The 18,504-nt window shown below is 44.2% G+C and overlaps 7 protein-coding genes across 7 annotated transcripts; 4 read left to right on the top strand and 3 right to left on the bottom strand.

The window, feature by feature from the left end:
- Positions 1-417: 417 nt before the first annotated feature.
- Positions 418-2,154, top strand: V865_004737 (uncharacterized protein; the record flags this gene model as incomplete). The annotated part of the gene is made up of 5 exons (XM_066228514.1): positions 418-708; positions 948-1,093; positions 1,173-1,486; positions 1,660-1,898; positions 2,047-2,154. The coding sequence occupies 5 exons, from the start codon at positions 418-420 to the stop codon at positions 2,152-2,154; spliced, it is 1,098 nt and encodes a 365-aa protein (XP_066084611.1).
- A 751-nt stretch (positions 2,155-2,905) lies between these two features.
- V865_004736 (uncharacterized protein) lies at positions 2,906-6,380 on the bottom strand (the record flags this gene model as incomplete). Its single annotated transcript, XM_066228513.1, has 9 exons — positions 2,906-3,713; positions 3,774-3,997; positions 4,146-4,247; positions 4,318-4,662; positions 4,722-4,851; positions 4,920-5,071; positions 5,147-6,120; positions 6,174-6,243; positions 6,309-6,380. The coding sequence occupies 9 exons, from the start codon at positions 6,378-6,380 to the stop codon at positions 2,906-2,908; spliced, it is 2,877 nt and encodes a 958-aa protein (XP_066084610.1).
- A 271-nt stretch (positions 6,381-6,651) lies between these two features.
- Positions 6,652-7,645, top strand: V865_004735 (V-type proton ATPase subunit F; the record flags this gene model as incomplete). Its single annotated transcript, XM_066228512.1, has 5 exons — positions 6,652-6,711; positions 6,782-6,863; positions 6,972-7,054; positions 7,169-7,256; positions 7,593-7,645. 5 exons carry the CDS (start codon positions 6,652-6,654, stop codon positions 7,643-7,645), a joined length of 366 nt encoding a protein of 121 aa, XP_066084609.1.
- A 659-nt stretch (positions 7,646-8,304) lies between these two features.
- V865_004734 (uncharacterized protein) lies at positions 8,305-11,714 on the top strand (the record flags this gene model as incomplete). Its single annotated transcript, XM_066228511.1, has 8 exons — positions 8,305-8,702; positions 8,769-9,409; positions 9,483-9,668; positions 9,741-9,892; positions 9,961-10,060; positions 10,129-10,247; positions 10,367-11,363; positions 11,533-11,714. 8 exons carry the CDS (start codon positions 8,305-8,307, stop codon positions 11,712-11,714), a joined length of 2,775 nt encoding a protein of 924 aa, XP_066084608.1.
- Positions 11,715-12,579: 865 nt separating this feature from the next.
- On the bottom strand, positions 12,580-13,662 carry V865_004733 (uncharacterized protein; the record flags this gene model as incomplete). Its single annotated transcript, XM_066228510.1, has 3 exons — positions 12,580-12,699; positions 12,971-13,300; positions 13,564-13,662. 3 exons carry the CDS (start codon positions 13,660-13,662, stop codon positions 12,580-12,582), a joined length of 549 nt encoding a protein of 182 aa, XP_066084607.1.
- Positions 13,663-14,243: 581 nt separating this feature from the next.
- V865_004732 (uncharacterized protein) lies at positions 14,244-14,802 on the top strand (the record flags this gene model as incomplete). The annotated part of the gene is made up of 3 exons (XM_066228509.1): positions 14,244-14,369; positions 14,469-14,550; positions 14,639-14,802. The coding sequence occupies 3 exons, from the start codon at positions 14,244-14,246 to the stop codon at positions 14,800-14,802; spliced, it is 372 nt and encodes a 123-aa protein (XP_066084606.1).
- A 449-nt stretch (positions 14,803-15,251) lies between these two features.
- Positions 15,252-17,258, bottom strand: V865_004731 (uncharacterized protein; the record flags this gene model as incomplete). Its single annotated transcript, XM_066228508.1, has 8 exons — positions 15,252-15,385; positions 15,464-15,853; positions 15,973-16,104; positions 16,193-16,308; positions 16,400-16,487; positions 16,579-16,651; positions 16,732-16,773; positions 17,100-17,258. 8 exons carry the CDS (start codon positions 17,256-17,258, stop codon positions 15,252-15,254), a joined length of 1,134 nt encoding a protein of 377 aa, XP_066084605.1.
- Between the last annotated feature and the right edge of the window lie 1,246 nt (positions 17,259-18,504).

Below are 18,504 nucleotides of genomic sequence, written 5' to 3'. Positions count from 1 at the left end.
CATGTCCTCTACAAATGAAGAAGGAAGCGTGTCGAGTCTTCCCGTATACATCCATGCAGACTTTCAGTACGTAAATGCATACAGCATGCATGATTAGTCTGATTTGTCCGTTACAAAGAAGGATTCTGTCAGGTGTGCTGGTGAAGCGAAAAGTCACGTGACACGGCAAATTAACCTCTGTGTGTCAAGAAGTAGAAGTATCAAAGATTGAAAAAAGTTTAAAAAGGTGAGATAAGATACGACGAGTATCACCAAAGCAAGTATCCAGACATCTGAGAATCATCATCTCGTCATTGGGCATCATAACCCAGTGAACCTTTGACTCGTTCAGTCTCTATTTGATAAAGTCTGATACGCTTTATACATACCCCCAAGATCTCACCTCAAAACTTAAAATCCTGATAATTCGTCATCAAGATGTCCTCGACTCCCGCTCCTCAAGGTCTGCTCGTGACAGCCGGTAAAGTCCATACGCCCTTCAAGACGGAGCTTCTCTCTGCAATGGCTTCGAATAGATTCAACAATACTCCCCCCAAGTTGATCGGGATTTTGGCGACGAAGAAGGAAGATGCGAGGACTTACGCGGAATTCACCAAGAAGGCCTGCGAGCAGATTGGTATACAGTTCGAACTTAGGTTGGTGGGTGAAGCGAGGGAGGGGTTGGATGGGGAAGGAGTGGGTATTGATGTAGAGGAGGGTATTTTAGAGGTGAGTTATCGCACTCCTATAAGCGGAAGTAGGGTTCAGATGAGGCCGAATACGGGGAAAGATGGGGTGAAACAGGGGGAGATGGGGAGTGGTAATGGGAGAGAAGGCTCAGAAATTGTTAATGCTTGCAACTTTTGACCTTGAAAGATTAACGTACAATCAAGGACGACTCAATGTAAAATCGTTGAAGCTTGATGGCTGTATGATTCTCTATCACTGACACATGCTCGACCATCTAGGCCAACGATGACCCAGAAGTACACGGTATAATGGTCTATTACCCAATCTACGGTGGACGTCAAGATCAATATCTACAATCCGTCGTTTCGCCTCAGAAGGATGTCGAAGGTTTAAATCATCAATTCTTGTTCAATCTGTACCACAAGTGAGTTATGGTTCGGCTTGGCGGGGCTGTCTAACTCATCTGATACAATGTTGAATCATCTCACCTTCTATCGTCGTAGTATCCGATTTATCTCCCCTCTAACACTCCGACCCATCCCCTCATCCCATCTCCCAACTCCTCTAGCCACCAAAACCCCTAAATCCAACGAAGAGGTCGTTCCTGAGGGAACCGTCAAATCTATCTTACCCTGTACACCACTAGCCATTGTTAAAGTTCTAGAACATATCGGAGTATACAACAAAATGCTAGAATACGGTGATAGAGCTAGAGGAAAAGTGATCACCGTCATAAATAGATCGGAGGTCGTTGGTAGACCTTTGGCAGCTTTGTTGGCGAATGATGGTGCGAGGGTGATCAGTGTGGATATTGGCTGTGAGTGTTTCTTCTTCATTTCGCTCTGAATAGATGCATTATGTACTGGGGAACAGTATCCATCCTTGTCTATCAACTATCATGTCCTGTTCCGACCCAAATTTGATACTTTGTGAATCGAAGGAAGTATTATCATTGCAAGCTCATGCTGATTCTTTCCATCTCTCACGTAGCAATCGTCGAATTCTCCAAAAGACCTTCCACATCCACCACCACCTCCAAATTCAATCCTCATCACATCACTACACCCTTACCGGAATTCACCTTGGCTCAGGCATTATCAATCTCAGACGTGGTCATTTCGGCTGTACCCGTAGCTTCGTACAAGGTTCCGACGAAGGATCTGAAAGATGGTTGTATCTGTGTGAACGTGGCTGGTGAGAAGAATTTCGAAGCGGATGTGAGAGAGAGGGTGAGTGATTAACTTTTTGGCTATTTTTGAAGAGTGGTAAAGGGTATAGATGAGGGAGTTCGTGGTTCTACATGAAATCAGAAGTTCATGGGATGATCAAACGCATGAACAGAATGATCAATTGGTACTGACTCTTATCATGTTTCAGGCATCAATCTACGTCCCTTCAGTGGGTATGATGACCATCGCAATGTTACAGAGAAACCTTTTGAGATTATGCGGCTATCAAGATATGATCAAGTCTGCTGGATTGTAGTGTTAGATATGATTAGATGTGTATTAGCGGGAATTGTGATTGTGTTGTCTAGATGAATGAATGAATATCAATTCAGATAGTAAGAGTTACTTCTCAGTATAGGTGAATGCTGCTGCATGCTTCGGCCTATGTCAAGGAAGGGTGTGGATTAGAGTGTTTGGTCATAACGAATATCAATGAAGTGGATTAGATTGTATGGATTGTCGTCCATGGAATTTTACATCTTGTTTAAATCTGTTATACACAGCATAAAATTAGAATAGGTTTGACACCCCCAACATGTGATTTATGTTCCATCATAATACCTTACCATGAATGTGTCAAGTTATGGTGTAAGTTTTAGCTCAAACTTACTCAGGCAGATCATCATCTGTATAACCAAGCAAACAAATTCCACCGACCCACAGCGACCTACACTTGCACTTCCTGGTACTAGAGCTAGAGTAAGGGGAGCGTAAGGTGTTGTATATATTGTACTTACAGTATCCCGAAGCCCAAGGATGTTAAGTTTATTATCAGCAAACCATGGTTGTCGGTGGGTAGGAAGTCGAATAGACAGATTGCGGGAATGGGATAGGGGGGAATCGAAGGATCATAATGTTTGAAAGATTAGATCACAGTGGATCAATATCTTTTTTTGTCTTCACAATATCATGTAATTCGTATACTCATTCTGCCTACTAGGCAGGGTACACGAAGTACAGCCCCTCCGATACATATCGATACATCTCATCTCTCTATGACTGATAGGTTACAAGATACGATCTAATCTTTCTATCATCCCATTTCCAAATCTACTTCTTAACGACTCATCATCCCTCAATCCCCTAATCAGACTTTCCAACCTCTCTCTCTGTTCCACATTCAATCTATTGATCATACCACCATCTTGATTCGTCTTTCTCTTTTTCCTTATCTTCTCTCCCTGAGATTGAGATAGCTCATCATCCATCTTGACAGGTAAAGATACCAGATATTCCAACTCATATACAAGACTCGCAAATACGATTTGTCCCGAACTCGAATTGAGAGCTGAAGAGTAAATCAACGATCGTTTGAGTGATTCATCCGTTTGGGGAGATAATAACTTTTTCGGATGACCGAACAGACTCTCCAGTAAGGTATATCCACCTGTCGACGTTGATAAAGCTAATAAAAGAGGTACGAATCCGGCTAAATTGCCATTGTGAGGGATTTCAACCTGTTCCAGCACAATGTCCAAACATCCCTCTCTTCCTCTCAACGCCACTTCCGCATCCAACGAATCCAATAACGTCTTTTCCCACCGTGGCGGAGCGAGGTCGAACTGTCTTACAGCATTCAGAGCGCCTTTAAGATCGATCTCTTGAGTAGGTAACGAAGCGTTCAATCCTAACGAATCTAGTTTGGTGCGTATTCCAACTAAGTCGAAATTGGAAGATTCAAATACCGGTGTCAAGCCGCTATTCGGACTGAGAAGTTCGTTAAGCCCTTTGGCGTTAACACGTATGAGTGCTTCGGGGCATGAATGGCCGAGGATCAGATCCTGTAGAACTACTAGGTGGATGGCTGATAAGAGTCTGGTAAATGATATATTATCAGTCACTGTATTGAGGTCTAAGAATTGTAGTGAAGCTTACCCCTGTCTCTTGATCTCTTTACACAACCACGCTACTACACCACCAAGGCACCAACTCAACAAAGGTTGTGAGAAATACGATAGACCGCTGTGGAGCGTATCAAGATCGATCTGAGAGGCTGTCACTGCCGCTATGGCCTGTTGGATCAGTGTAGGTGATAGTTTGTATAGCTTTTGAGGGGGAGTGGCGAGTAGGATGGCATCTTCTATACCGTCTGAGCCGAACTGGCGGAGTAAACGTAGAGTCTCAGCAAACAGACACGTTGACTTACTGGACTGGAGATTACCAATCCGAGTCATATTGCTATGGAGTGTACTTGTATGTCCGACTCGCAAAGGGAGTCCGTAATGATGTATCATGAACGCAACTCACAATAGCTTTGACCCATCCGTTCATACATTCCTTACTCTCCTCATCTAAATGACTAAAACTAATCGCACATCTTGCATCTTGTAATAAAGGGGTTAAAGGCAACTATCCCAACCAACAATCAACCAGATCAGCTCAGACCTTGACATTGAAATCATTAGGATAGCTGATATACCTGATGATGAGCTACAAAAGCTTCTACCAACGCAACACCTTCACCAAATCTTGTCAAACTTCCTTGCGGATCATCATTCCTACTTTGTTCGTCCACTCCAAGATCCAATAATCGCTCTTGCATCAAATCAAGTAACGCCAGAGGACTTATCTGAGTAGTCAGACATGCCAATAGACCAGGCTGCGAAGCTATGTAGTTGAATATATTTTCTGGTGGAGGAGTGACTGGGCACGATTCGATAATTTGCGTGACTTCCGTGGAAAATGTCGAAGATGATCCAAAGGAATATTGGACGGTGTGAACTAAGGAAGGTAGGTGAGGATGGGATTCCGAAGAGAGTCGATTCTGATGGGAAGCAGACTCGTCAATTAGAACCATACTGTGACATGGAAAGACCAGCTCACTGTTAACGATTCCCCCGGTGACAACGTATGGATATTTACGCCAGGAGCGATGACTGATCCCTGTTCATGACTGATTATTCCTACCTGGACGAACTTCGATAACAGGGTTTCTTGCAGAGATAGCAGATGCCTAAGCAGTCATCCATCATCAGCTTTGTGCTCTTCAGAGTGAAGAGAAGGTAGAAGGAGCTGACTCACCATCCTTCGAGAGGTGTGAATGTACTTCCATCATCCTCGTTCTCAGCTTGTTGTACTAGGTTACTATACCTCTGCGATAGTTGCTCGGAAAACGTCTGCATTGACGGTGAGAGTGATTGGAACAGTGTTGATAGAACGTTCGATGGGTCGTCCTGCGGGAAAGATATGAAAGGGATCAGCTGATGCTCCGTCAAATATGTCCATCAGTCTATCGATGTGTGACTTACGGGAAAACCAAAATCATCTATACGATTGTCTTTCCACCATTTCAAGAGATTACTAACGTCTTCCACCACTATTCCCCAATGTTCGGCACATTGTAAAGTATCTACATTCGATTCTACCAAGTCCTGTATAGTAACTTCCAATAACACCCTTAACAATTCCTCCGGATCATTCGTTATCTGCTTTCCGACCCTGACCAAAGCTCTATATCGCTCTTTGGAATCATCCTCCGTCGTTATCGTCGAGGTACCTAATCTCTTGATACTCATCCGCTTGATATACTCCAATAAGAATATTATCGTTTGTCTCAAGGGTAATTCACTTTCACCTTTCCTACTACCTTGAGATATGCTCGCATTCTGAGTATTACCATCACCCATTTGTATATCTTGGTTTTGCTGTTGCTGCTGTTGGTTCGCTTGAACCATCAAATCTTGATTATCCAAATCTGTCATCAAACCACTCAACAGTCCCCTTAGGTGGGTACCTATCTCTTCCGGTAGACTAGGCAATAATTGGCCAGCTTCCAGACCTACATCCAAAGATGGTGATGGGAATGCAGAGAGGACCGAGATGAATTTTGATAGATACCCGTTAAGGGATGATATTGAATTTGGCGAGTGGGTCGAAGATATTCGTAAGAGCGGTAAGAGGAGGGATAAAGTTGAAATTTGATTCTGACTTTGTACAACGCTTGTAGATGTGGATGGACCAACGTCAGGCCGAATACTGAGCTCGCTGGTGAAAGGCGATAAGAGAGATGGTATGGGTTGATCTAGACCTGTAGGATGGGTTGAGAGGATATTGGTTATTGATATTACCGATGATATTGATGGTAAGTCATGATTGTGTATGTAGAATAAAAGATGGATAAATATCGTTCTTGAGGTGAGAAGTGTTGTGTTTGATAATAGGTGAGATAGGTACGAGAGTATCAGGGAGGGCGGTGAAGGGACGAGGTAAGGTAGGATGGCAGCTGGAACAGGTCATTAGCTGGAAGTAAAGTCAGCCGAACTCTAGTGCACATACCTGATATGCTATCCTCTACATTCTGAGTTTCGCTCGTCTCGTGAAATCGTGATTGTATGAGCTTAGCAAACTATTCGACGCCAAATGAAGTAAGATTAGCTTTGAGCTTTCAAATGAGATTTAAAAATAGCTGACCTTCTTAGGAGGAAGAGCTCGGGCGTAAGCTCTCCCTATGAGCTCTGGTAGACTCAAATCCTCATGTGCCATTGTGTCCCCTTTCCTGTCTGGCCCTGCCTGTTCTAGATCTGTTTACAGAATATATGCGTATCTGAAGATTGTCGAAATCGATATGAAATCGGTTCGAATAATTGTTGACAGAAACGAGCAACTCGACTGCCCCGCACTTCGCATTTGGCGGACATGACCGCAATCTCCACCGTAACGCTAAGACATCGCTCACAGTACTCGTATCGTCATTCATCTAGGTTCATCTCCTTTCTCTTTCTGCATTTACATCAAGCATAACAACACATTCAAGATGGCGGCCACGACGAGTAACCCGAAAGACAGGAACTTGCTAGCGGTGATAGGAGATGAGGTGGGTACATGCAATCAGCTTTCCGTCATGAAAAGAGGGGATATCCGCTGATGGGTACCGAATTGAATAGGACTCTGTAACGGGTTTGTTGTTGGCTGGTATTGGTCATGTAGATCAGAATCAGAAGAAGAACTTTTTGATTGTTGATGCTAGTGAGTCAGATCTACTACCTTCTCTTTACATCAGATACTCGATGTACTTGATAGCTATGGGAATGGTATAGTGTCAAGTATAGCTGATGACTGTTGTATCGCCCGCAGAAACTCAAACAAGTGTGATCGAATCTGCTTTTCAAGATTTCACTGAACGTAAAGATGTTGCTATCTTACTTATCAACCAACATGTGAGTGGATCTCTGTCCGACTTAACCTAGACTGTTTCGATGTCCACTACACCATCATCAAGCGAAAAATGAGGGATTAACTGATCCATGCTGTATACGTCTTACCGGGTATAGATCGCCGAAAAGATACGACCCACCGTGGATAGGTACCAGGCTGCTTTCCCTGCGCTGTTAGAAATCCCAAGTAAAGAACATCCGTATGGTGAGTGCAGACATTTTCCTTCATTGGGATTATATGTTATCAGGACGAGAGAGGGACGCAAGGTGTAACTTCCTGGCTCTCAAGGTGCTGGATGGTCAGAGAATGAGCGTAGCTGGTTCATGGTCGGTGAAAGAAGGCAGAGGAGGACGGTAGCAGTAAACGAAAATGAGGTGGGAGGACTCTTTTTCATATTCAGAGAAAGGATGGGAATACGGATCAAAGGGATGAGCAGAAACTGGAAGAGAGATCACGTTGCAACACCGGCAGGACTTACACCTTCTTCACGCCATACGAGTACATTCGCAATGATCGCTGACCAACCTGCTCTCACTATAGACCCTGCGAAAGACTCTGTTCTCAAGCGAGTACAGAAATTGCGAGGAGATTAATCGAACGTATCCACACTTCTGCCTGCTGCCGCTTTCCTAATGGCTCTACCTAGACCTCCTCCTCTCTGGTCTAAACAACTAGATCAGGAGATATGGATGATTTGTATTCTTAGATGTGTGATATGCATTGAAATGAGAAGTTACAGTGTTACAGTACGACAACCCCCATCGGTTCTCGGACCGCCACAAGAAAGCTGTGTCACGTGGTACACCTTGTCTAGCGCGTGTTGGCGGATAAGCTTTCAGCTAAAATTAAATGGAGTACGTGTATAAGGCTGACCGCTGAAATCGGAAGTAGCAGAACCAGTGTAGTAGTAGTGTTGTGACGTTTTTTGTGAGGTGGTGATGGATGGGATGGAGGGATGTTGATGGGTTATCCCGGTTTGGGGTATGATGCTATCATTTCATTCTCGTCAAGAATCATTGTTCATCACCACCATCACTCTATCCGTATCATACCACATATAGTCACTTTCACAGCTCGATACACCACCGCTATAACAGGTCTGACAGCTAAGCAAGCAAGCTAGCTAGCTGATATACCCAGCCCAGCCAAGCTCAAAGCTCAAAGCTCCGACCAAAACCGATCCTTGTCTTTTCCCCCTCCTTCGTCGACTGGCTGCCAATCCTTATCGGCGCGTCTACCCACCACTATCATCATGTCGCTCACATCTCCTCACCCGCCTGCTCGACCGCTGGCCCCTCAGCGCTCCCCCTCGCTCTCTCCCGAGAAAGAGCTACCGGCACCAAGAAAAACATCTTCCCCCTTATCTTCCCCTTCATCGATGGCTCGTGGAAATGATCTACCGATAGATCCAGACGCGGACCTCGACGCTGCTCCTGAGATCAGAAGTCCAGCTACAAGCTCTACACTTCCTCTGACAGATGATGAGGAAGAGGAGGAACAGCTAGATGAAGGTGATGAAGATAGTGAGCTCACCGAAGAAGAAGAGGAGGAGGAGGAAGAAGAGGAGGAGGAGGAGGAGGAAGAAGAAGAAGGTGTAAAACTCGATAACCGGACAGGTACAATTAGACGATCCATCTCTAGTGAATCAAGGTCAGTACTACTTGTCTCTTGATGATATGATGTTAAGCTGAGAGCTGCTAATTGCATGGCGAATAGGTCGCATAGAGAAGATTCACAAGCTTCTACAGCGTCCCTCACCCCTCCCCCGAGCGATAAATCCATAACGCCCTCGCCCCAACTTTCCCCCAAGATCACGCTGAAACTTAACGCTCCTCGTGCTGAAGATAGTCAAGATGAAGTAAATGCCGATGATAATGAACAGGAAGAGGAAGAAGATGGCGATGTTGAGGATGAGGATGACGAAGATGGCGATGTGACCATGAGGGCTCAACCGACCAATGTAGATGAATCGGATAGCGCGCTAGAACAGTCGAAAGATCTACCTAATGAGACCGTGGGCGAGGAAGAGACGGAGGATATCAGTTTAAACGATAGCAAAGCGTCTGTTCAAGACGAATCGACATCGACTGAAGGTCAGCCTCCCGCTGAAGAAGAAGAAGAAGAGCTGGAGGAAGAAAAGGAAATGGGAGACAAGATTGTAATCGATGAAGATGAAGTTGATGTCGAACCACCCGTCGAGATTGAAGTTGAAGTTGAGAAACCTCAGGATGGAGAGGAAGGAGAAGAAAATGAGAATCTGGCGGGTGAAGAGGAAGGTGAACCCATAGATCAAGATGCGGAAGATGAGCAGGAACATGAGGACGTCGAAGAGAATGATCATGATCACGAAGCTGCAGGTAAGATTTCGCCTCCTCATCCTCCCCGGTCCTTCGTGAGCGGGCTATAGCTGATCTGCTGCGACTCTAATAGACTCCCCAGCATACCTTACTGTCCCAACTCACGGTAAATCATCGCATTCGACCCATGCGCCTCCCCCAACTACAGCAGCTATGCGTTCGTTAGTTCTGCTAGAGTTGAAATTCGCTGCTTTAAGGGATAGACTCTATATCGAGAGGATGGAGGAAGCTGCCGCAGAGGAAGAGATGATCTTGAATGGTATGTCATATTCAACATCTATATATGCGTGAAGTCCTGATGAATACTTGTTTGGGCAATCTGACCTAATAGGTACCCACCCTGCTCTCAAATACCTATACAAGACTCTCAGCGATAGACGTGAGAGATTACATGAGGTCGCTTCGCGTCGGCATCAACAGACTTTGGGAGAATTGAAGAGGGTCAGGGAGGCTGAGAAACATCTGATATGGTCTTCTTGGACTGTGAGCATATATCTCCTCACTTCATGTATCTTCTGCCTGGGTGTTGATCATATCTTTGGGTGATATAGGAGGACAGAGATAGACTACACTGGGATGAGTTTGAGCATACTTGGTCAAAGAGACGGAGGTTGGCTAGAGAGAAGAATGAAATCGAGACTCCTCGTATAGGTATGTCAACGGTCCAATCTCAACATGCGACAACGTAATCGACTTGGCATAGCTAATCATCTGTACAGTCAAACCAGTACCTAAAGTCGGGCAACCTTCGACGATCAGAGCTTTTGATTGGTCAGCTGGAGCTACGCCTAGTCAGTTGAGTATGGAAGAAGGGAATCATGATTTGGCTTTGATGGATGTGAGTTGGCTTGTCTCGTATACTTTATCCCCTTCAGCCCTGACCTTTTGGTTCATCCTACCGCATACTCACCTTTCACCTTGACGAGGGGTAAATCACTGACGATTTCATTTTCGTAGCAGCATAATAGGCGTCAGCTCCAAACGACGAGGAATGCCTCTCCAGCCATTTTCGCTCCACAATACAATGTTGCAGGATCATCCTCGCAGCCCGTCAACGGAGGTACGACGATATATTCTTATCCCCAGACTCAGCAGCAGTCACATGAATCACATCAACCTCGACATAATCCTACCCCTGCTCTACCGCAACAGCAATCTCAAGCAGCCCATACCAATTATCCTCCTCGGGTAGCGAACACATCCAATGCTAATGCTAAGTCCTATCAACCCCCTCAGCCAAGCGCCTCAACTCAGCAGAATCAGAATCAACCTGTTCAAAGGCGAGAAGGAAGGACGGTACCTACCACGTCGGATTTGTTTGCCGGACCAAGGCGTGATTCATCGGTGCAGAAAGTGAAATCGCCCGGGGAGGAACCTATGAGTCCTATAGGATTGTGGAGTAGAGGTATAAATGGGAATACGAAGAGGGATGGTAACTCACCTAAAACTCCTAGTTCGTTAGGTACACCGACGATATCTCACAATCTTCCACCGGGTAATTCGTTAGCTTCTAGTAATGTTGGGATCAGACCGGGGTCAGCCGGAGCGGGGTCAGGACCGGACAAGAAATCACCACATATATCATCTGTAAATGAGAGTGGACCGATACGTTCGAATTCGACTGGTTCAACACAACATAGACCCAATACGGGTGGTACTGCCAGTACGATACCTGCTCAACCACCTCGATCGAACTCTAACCCTACTTCATCGTCCTCAACGACGATATCAGCGAATGACAGACCGGGTTCGGGTATACCACCGAATGCCCAAGCGAGGGAGAGACCGGATTTCCCAAGTCGATTCGCTAGCCTAGCCGACTACCTGGCTAGTTCGACGGGTCAACCGGGAAATGGGTTGTTTGGGATGGGTATAGGCCTTGGTAGTATGGGTTTGGGTGTACCGATGGGGGTTGGCAAGGGCGTAGGAGGAATGGGAGTCGGCCAGAATAAAGGTGAGTTTTGAGCACTGAGACTCGTTTGTTGTTTGTGAAAACAATCTTGATATTTGATCGTCCTCTTTACGGATAAATCCCTTGAGGGAAATCTGATTGGATCACATAAAAGTATGAGAGGTGTAAGAGGTGCAGCTGGCTGATTTCTTGCGCCCTGAATATTTTATAGCTAGATCACCATTTCAAACCTCCAATGGCAATTCCTCACCTTTCGGCACCACGCAGTCTGGGAGCTTAGCAGCGGAAAGCAATAATACAGCTAAATCGACTTCACCTGTCCCCCCACCTACGCTGCCTCCTGCCGGTACGGTTACGACGGCGGGTACGGGTGAAGGGGGTGGTAGGTCATGATGGTATTGTGATGTGTGATGTGTGATGGATTCGATGTAGAAGTATCACGAGTACATACTTTCGTGGTGGAGAATGAGACACCTAGAATTCTTATTATTTTCCTTGTGTCAACCAGAGTCAGAGTCAGAGTGTTACCTATATTCATTCATATGCTTCGCTTCGCCTTCAACAACGGATCAATCAATAATCTTAGTATCAAGTACCTATCGAAATCTTGCTTGTGATACATTCTCTTTGGCTTTTTGTAATGTGTTGTTTTGTTTAGAGTTTCTACAAAGGGGATATAACATGGTTAATAATATATTAATGTTTATGAATCGATGTATTGTCTTTTGAAAGTGATATTTCTCATTTGACCTAAGTTCTTGATCCGATGATCCGATGATCCGATGATAGTGAACGTTTCTAATGTGTATCTTGCATGCGTATCAAGATTTGATCTCTAGCTTGATACTTGGAATTGATCAGTATGAACGCGAATTGAAAGACCTAGACCTTTCACTTCCCTCGGTATGAAAATCGAACAATGAGTGTCAGCACGTAAGCGACTAACAAGGAGCTCTTTCGGAGTCAAGATGATCAGTCTTAAATCGGTCAATTGGATCGAATCAAGAAATCTGAATGTACTGCATCGATTCAACGACAACGCTGAGTGATATTTCTTCATGATTTCATATGTATATCGCTACTAGAACAATAATAGGTGAAATAAAATAAGATAAATAGATGGGATAAAAACACATAACATAACTATTCCATTCCTCTCCTTTCCGTACTTTTCTTTTTTTCCTTTTTTCCCTTCATTCTATCTCATCCACTCCAGATCAACCGAGTATGAATATTGGATTCACTAGGACGATCGACCTTACATGCTGACGTGCAAACCCAAACCTGCTAAAGCCAAGAATGAAACGGTGTTAAGGGCAGAGGCGATACCGTGGTATAGGGAGAATTTCTTGTTGAGCTTTTGGAGGGTTTCGGAGACCTATCACAGTATTATAGTTAGTATTTTGTACGAAGTAATTGTGTGAAAGATAGAAAAAGAAAAGGGAGATGAAATCGTTGAAGGAACAGATATAGGAGACACGATTTGGAGGTTAGGGAAAAGAAGATCGATATTGAGAATAAGGAGGAACTGCAATTCTCACCCAAAAGAGAGCGAGAGAGAGAAAAGAGATGACAAGACATAACAGAACCAAAGACGACAAGATGCTAGATGGTCACATATGATCTCACGAACTCAAAATGACACTCACATTAGGCTCATCGTACTCCTTACCTTCCACTCTCTCTTGTCTGTGTCTTTCAAACATGACATCGCTAGCCAAGGGAGAGACGACGATTAAGTTGAGTAATTGGGGAATGAGCGAACCGATGATCAACAAAGCTTGGATACCCTCTGGATAGTCGCTATTGTGATGAGGAGGTACTCTAGGGGATGAGATGAGTCCAGGGTGGAACCAGTAGTGAGTGAAGAGGAGAGTAGAGGTGGCGATGGAAGAGAAAGTGAAGTAGAGAGGTTGGAGTCGGGATTGAAGGGTGCCGAATGTCTGTCGAGGGAGGGTCTTGTAGGTTCTATATCCGGACTGTGGGCGAAACAAGTAGTTATGAAAGAGCCAAAGAGTTAGACGGCGAACAGATCAGGCAGATACAGTTCGAATCGGTTTAATCGAGGCAGGAAGAGATGGATCCGATCAAATCGAGATTCGAGATGTGATTCCATCGACATTCGTAGATTTATCATCGAGTGAAAGAGATCAATTACAATTCAGAAAGACAAGACGAAGATAATAGGAGATCAGCATACATCCTCTTTTCCTTTCGATCTTCAGACCCCAGCCCCACTCACCACAGTGTTCCAGACGTTAGTACCCAAAGCGGTACCCCAGGTTATAAGGTAAAAACCTTTGACTGTGAATGGCGCAAGAGCGCTTTGGAAGATTGCCATGGTGGTCTGATGTGAGTGTGTTTGGTCTGTGTTTGGTCCAGATAATGGAATTAGAGATTGAGATGGAGAAGTGAGTTGGGTTAAATAGGATGATCTGACTGGTCAATCGCTCACTATACGACACGACACGTTCTACCACCACTAGCAGTATACGGTTATTTGACAGACCCAGTTAAGACGGATTCAGGGAATGACGTCACTCCACTGTACCAAAAGTCACAAATGACGGAATGGTATGATTCCTGCTCTTTTAACAAGTAGTGATCAAATGCGAATCGAAATAACCTTTGGACAGGCCATATGGGAATGCATTCACAAGGTTAAGTATAGATGATAATCGTGAGAAAGTAAAGTAACAAGTCGAAATGAGGAATGATGATGAATGAGGTCACGTCACTCTGCCTAACCACGAATAACCGAAGTACGAGTGCTCTGCTCCAAAATTACAGCGATATGTATATATATGTATATAGATATGCAAAGCATAAGGCCTGTCATGCTCTTCTCCTTTCAAGATATAAGATATACATATATTAAATTAACAATAATCACCAACAACACATACACGAACAACAGCCACAATGTCATTCCTCAGAGCTACCACCACCCTCCCCTTGACCACCTCTCGAATCTCTTACAGAGCTTTGACCACTTCTGCTATCAGGTCAAAGACTCTCACCGAGTCAGTCAAAGATGCTGCTGATGCTGTAAGTCTCTCTCTCGTGCACTTCTTCTTCACCCATACCATTCACGGTCGAGTACAGTTCAATTCACTTAATTCTACGTGCTTACCTGCCATACCTTAGGTAAACAAGAAAGTTGGTCAAACGCTCGCTTCAGGCCTTGAATCCGCCCAACACGCCACTGAAAGTGCTAAAGATACAGTCAGTGAGTACATTCTCATTCACGCATAGCGTCCTCTTCATTACAACAGTGACGGTTGATACTGATCATTTATGGAACATTCCACTTGCAGACGCCAAAACTCCCTCTCAATCTGAGATCGACTCCAAAGCCTCCTCAGCTTCCCAAACAGCCAAGGAGACCGCCGAATCCGCTAGACAAAATGCCAACCAAGCTCTTGGATCGGCTGCCGGAAAGGCCAGAGATGCAGCTGATGAAGTGAACAAGAGAGTATAAAGAGAAGGTTATTTCGACTTGTACTTTTGGAAAAGTATCAGCAATGATCAAGTATGAATATGGAACCTGTTCGGAGTAATCATATAATAGTGTAGCTATATTATAAAACATTGAAATGGAACGATAATGAAGTATCGACGTTAACAGAACAACTGCACATCTCATTCTTAATTTGGTATATCTTATACCATCGCCAGGCAAATACTGATTGATTTATTTGACATCCCTTGAATTTACAAGATACATCCCACATCTAGGTGAAAAATACATTTTATATATCTATGTAACATATCTCCCGTTCCCCATTTCGAACCCAGAGGTATATTGACATAAGACCAAAAGTCCATTCGGGTATTCACATAAATCGTATCGTAAACATCGTATAATTTCGTTATTTGCTATCGCGTACCATCCTCCATTATCCCTTCTGCCGCTACACTTATCGACACTTATCTATATCCCCCATAGGCAGGTGGATTGGGTAATCCACCATTCCCATATAACTGTTGAGGAGCTTGTTGCTGAGCTGCATAACCTGGTTGAGAGGAAGTAGGACTCATTAAAGATGCTCTGATTTGAGCGTCTGATCGATTAAAAACATAATATTAGTAACAGTGTTTTTGTGTACGTCCGAATGATTGTTTGTCCATCCCCAACTCACATGGATCAGTGTAAGCCAACTGCATCGTCCTACTCTGTCCGGAATTGTCGCTCAACAAGGAATGCTGAGTAGTACCTCCAGGCATATCACCGTCGAATGCCCCATAGGCGTCTACACTAGGTCTACTCAACACATTGTGATCTTGCATACCCCCCGCGGAAGAAGGAACGTCCGTTCTGGAATAGCCATATCCATTTGAAGCCGTGATGGGAGTTTCACTTGCGTGTGAGTCCCCTTTATCGGCGTATCGCTCGTCATCGGCCTGAAGGATGTTGGAGTATGATACGCCAGTAGATTCAGGTGGGATGAAAGTTGGTTCGCGGTGTCGGTTGGAACGTCGTTCTTTACGGAATACCAATGCGGTGAGAACCAGGAGAGCTGCCCAGGCGCCTATAAGAGGAACATCAAATAATGTCAGCTGATTTCCGTCACATTAATAACCGTAAATCCGATCTTAGCATTAAAGGGGATATAGATTTCTTCTTGGATAGAAAAGAAAAGAAATTTACCGAATGAAAACCAATCAAAGATAGCAGAAGCTTTCTTGGTAGTGCACCAATCTTTCAAACCATCCTTGAAATCATCGCCCAAATCTGCATTAGGATCGTCATCAGGGTTCTTGCATCCTTTCGCTGTCCAAGCTGTTATGTAGGGGGAGAAACGGGAATAATCAGTAACAACTCACGCGATATAGGGGACTATCAATTGTGTATGAATGACCTCACTCACCGCTGATAGTTACGATAAAAGCGGACAACAGCATCAAGAATGATCCGAAGGCATGTAGAATGAATGTTGATCTAGTTTGATTTAAGAATTGTGCAGGTCTCTTCAATCGATCCCATCTGTTTTGAGCGCAAAACCGACGAAACAGTCAGCATTGTCTTTGTCCAAACTAGTTGAGAGGTTGATTTGAATAAGTAGAGGTGAACTCACCGATCATAGACTATGGGCACTACCAATAAGAAAGTTGAAAGTAGGAATGAGAGCAAGAGAAGGAAAAGCGTGAATCCTGTTCCTCCGGCTAAAGATATGATCACACACCAATCAGCAGGAAGTTCTGTGGCTTTCATTTTGCTGATAATTCTATTCGGATTGAAATCGGGAATACTTACACACTCCAACCCATTTGGCTTGAAATCCTGCTACAGCTCCCATCGTACATATCGCTAAGAATGTGAAGAAGATCTAGAATAGAGGAATAGGATCAGAGTAAGCTCATTCGCTCAGTCACTCGATAAGGTTAATAAGAAAGAGATCACACTTACAGCTACTACATGAATGATCAGGTGGGATCTGGGTAATGAGGGCTGTTGGATATTATTGGTGTATGATGGGTCGATGGATGTCATTTTGTAAAGTGGGGAGTATGATCATGTCATGTTCGGATCGTGGTCATGAAGTGAGATTGACAATTTGTCGATATAGATTGGTCAATTGAGTTTGGGATGCAGGAAAATCAAAGGTGATGATGATAAAGTCAGCCTCTCGTCCCATAAATGGGGAGTTTCACGAATGTCCCCAATCCTCTCTCCAGATCTCATCGTACTCCTTCCATTTTCAACCCATCCGACGAGATCATGTGTGCTTTCCATCCATCTTCGAATAGGAAATGTAAGTAGGAGTTCGAACATACCTCTTCCAATATCGGCCCATCCAAGAATGGGTTCCCTCCACCTAATCCATTCGTGTTTGTCCTTCTTAAGATATTATGATCGCTGTTGAATTTGAAAGCTTTGGATAGTTTCGCTGTTGCCGACGAGGACGATGAGAACACGTTTTTCAGCCTTTCCATCGTGTTGTATCGTATCTCTGATGATGGGTTTCAACAACTGAGAGCGGTGAATTGATTGAATGAGGACTAGTGTTTATTGATGTGATGGTGTTGTACTTGATTCGAGATGTGATGCCTGATAGCGGGTTTGGAATAGTTACGATTGGTTCAGAGGGATGATTAAGTGGTGAAAATGTTGGATGTCAAGTTGTAAGATGCAAGTTGAAGTACTATCTACTTTGATTCTGAAGGATGAGTTGATGCTTGATGGTTTATTTATCTATTTATTTGTGGCAATTACAATCTGACCGTGCGTAGTAATGGTCAAACAAGCTGTGTTGATGACGTTCGACTCTTTTCCGTCTGTCTGATTATGATTGTTCCGTATTCTACCTCCTTCTATCAGCTCAAGTGATAACTAAGATATGCCAAGCGAAGATAGCCCAACGCCAATATCCTTCTACCAACTGTGAAATGCTGTGTTTTGTTGTTTTTTGATTTTCTCACTTCTCTGCCACCTCGACTTGCACTTCTTCTGAAACGCGTCCATCCCTCCACCTTGTCTCCCCACGCGAGCCCCATGTGGATTGGACAGATGCCACAACCGGTTAGCATACAACCCGCGTTGAGGGATTTTCGACCAATCGTTAGAGAGGCGAGTCACAGCAAAAGCGAAAACGTCATCACACATCATTCTGAATGCAGAGAGAGATGGGGAATTGGTAGAGAGAGGTATGTCATGTCCTGCTTACGTCCAACGTGCACTAGATAGATAGTCATGGTTCTCGCTTGAATGACGCACCCAGACGAACGGAAGAAGGAACTAGAAAATCATGTTCGCAATTGTACAGAGAGATGGGTCATGCCGGCATCAATAGAACAAGGTTTTTGTCGTCGTTGTTGAGGAGCATGCGAAGATTAATATGATGAAGCCACTTGTGTATCAGCAAGGGGATGATTTTGCACGATACTCATATGCTTGTGCTATTCTATTTATTTCTCTGAAGACGAGGGCATTATCCGGCTGGAAGAGTACAGTACGTAGAGCTCGCATAATGGTATATCAACGTCTACATAAATTTTCTATTTTAAACCTCAGCCAAGGCATACAGACTGAGACCCACCAACTCCCATTGAACAAACTACGTAACTAGCTATGTGCCTGGGATATGGGAGCGATGGGACGAAAGAAATGCTCTTTATGGTAATTGGCAGGTTCAAGCGATTCCCAATATTTGTAAAATTTCTAATTGTTCATTGGGAACCG

The sequence above is a fragment of the Kwoniella europaea genome, chromosome 1 (assembly GCF_036810445.1).
Source record: "Kwoniella europaea PYCC6329 chromosome 1, complete sequence".
NCBI classification, from domain to species: Eukaryota; Fungi; Basidiomycota; class Tremellomycetes; order Tremellales; family Cryptococcaceae; genus Kwoniella; species Kwoniella europaea.
Note: the sequence above shows the minus strand (reverse complement) of the source record. Positions and strands in the feature narration are given on the sequence as shown.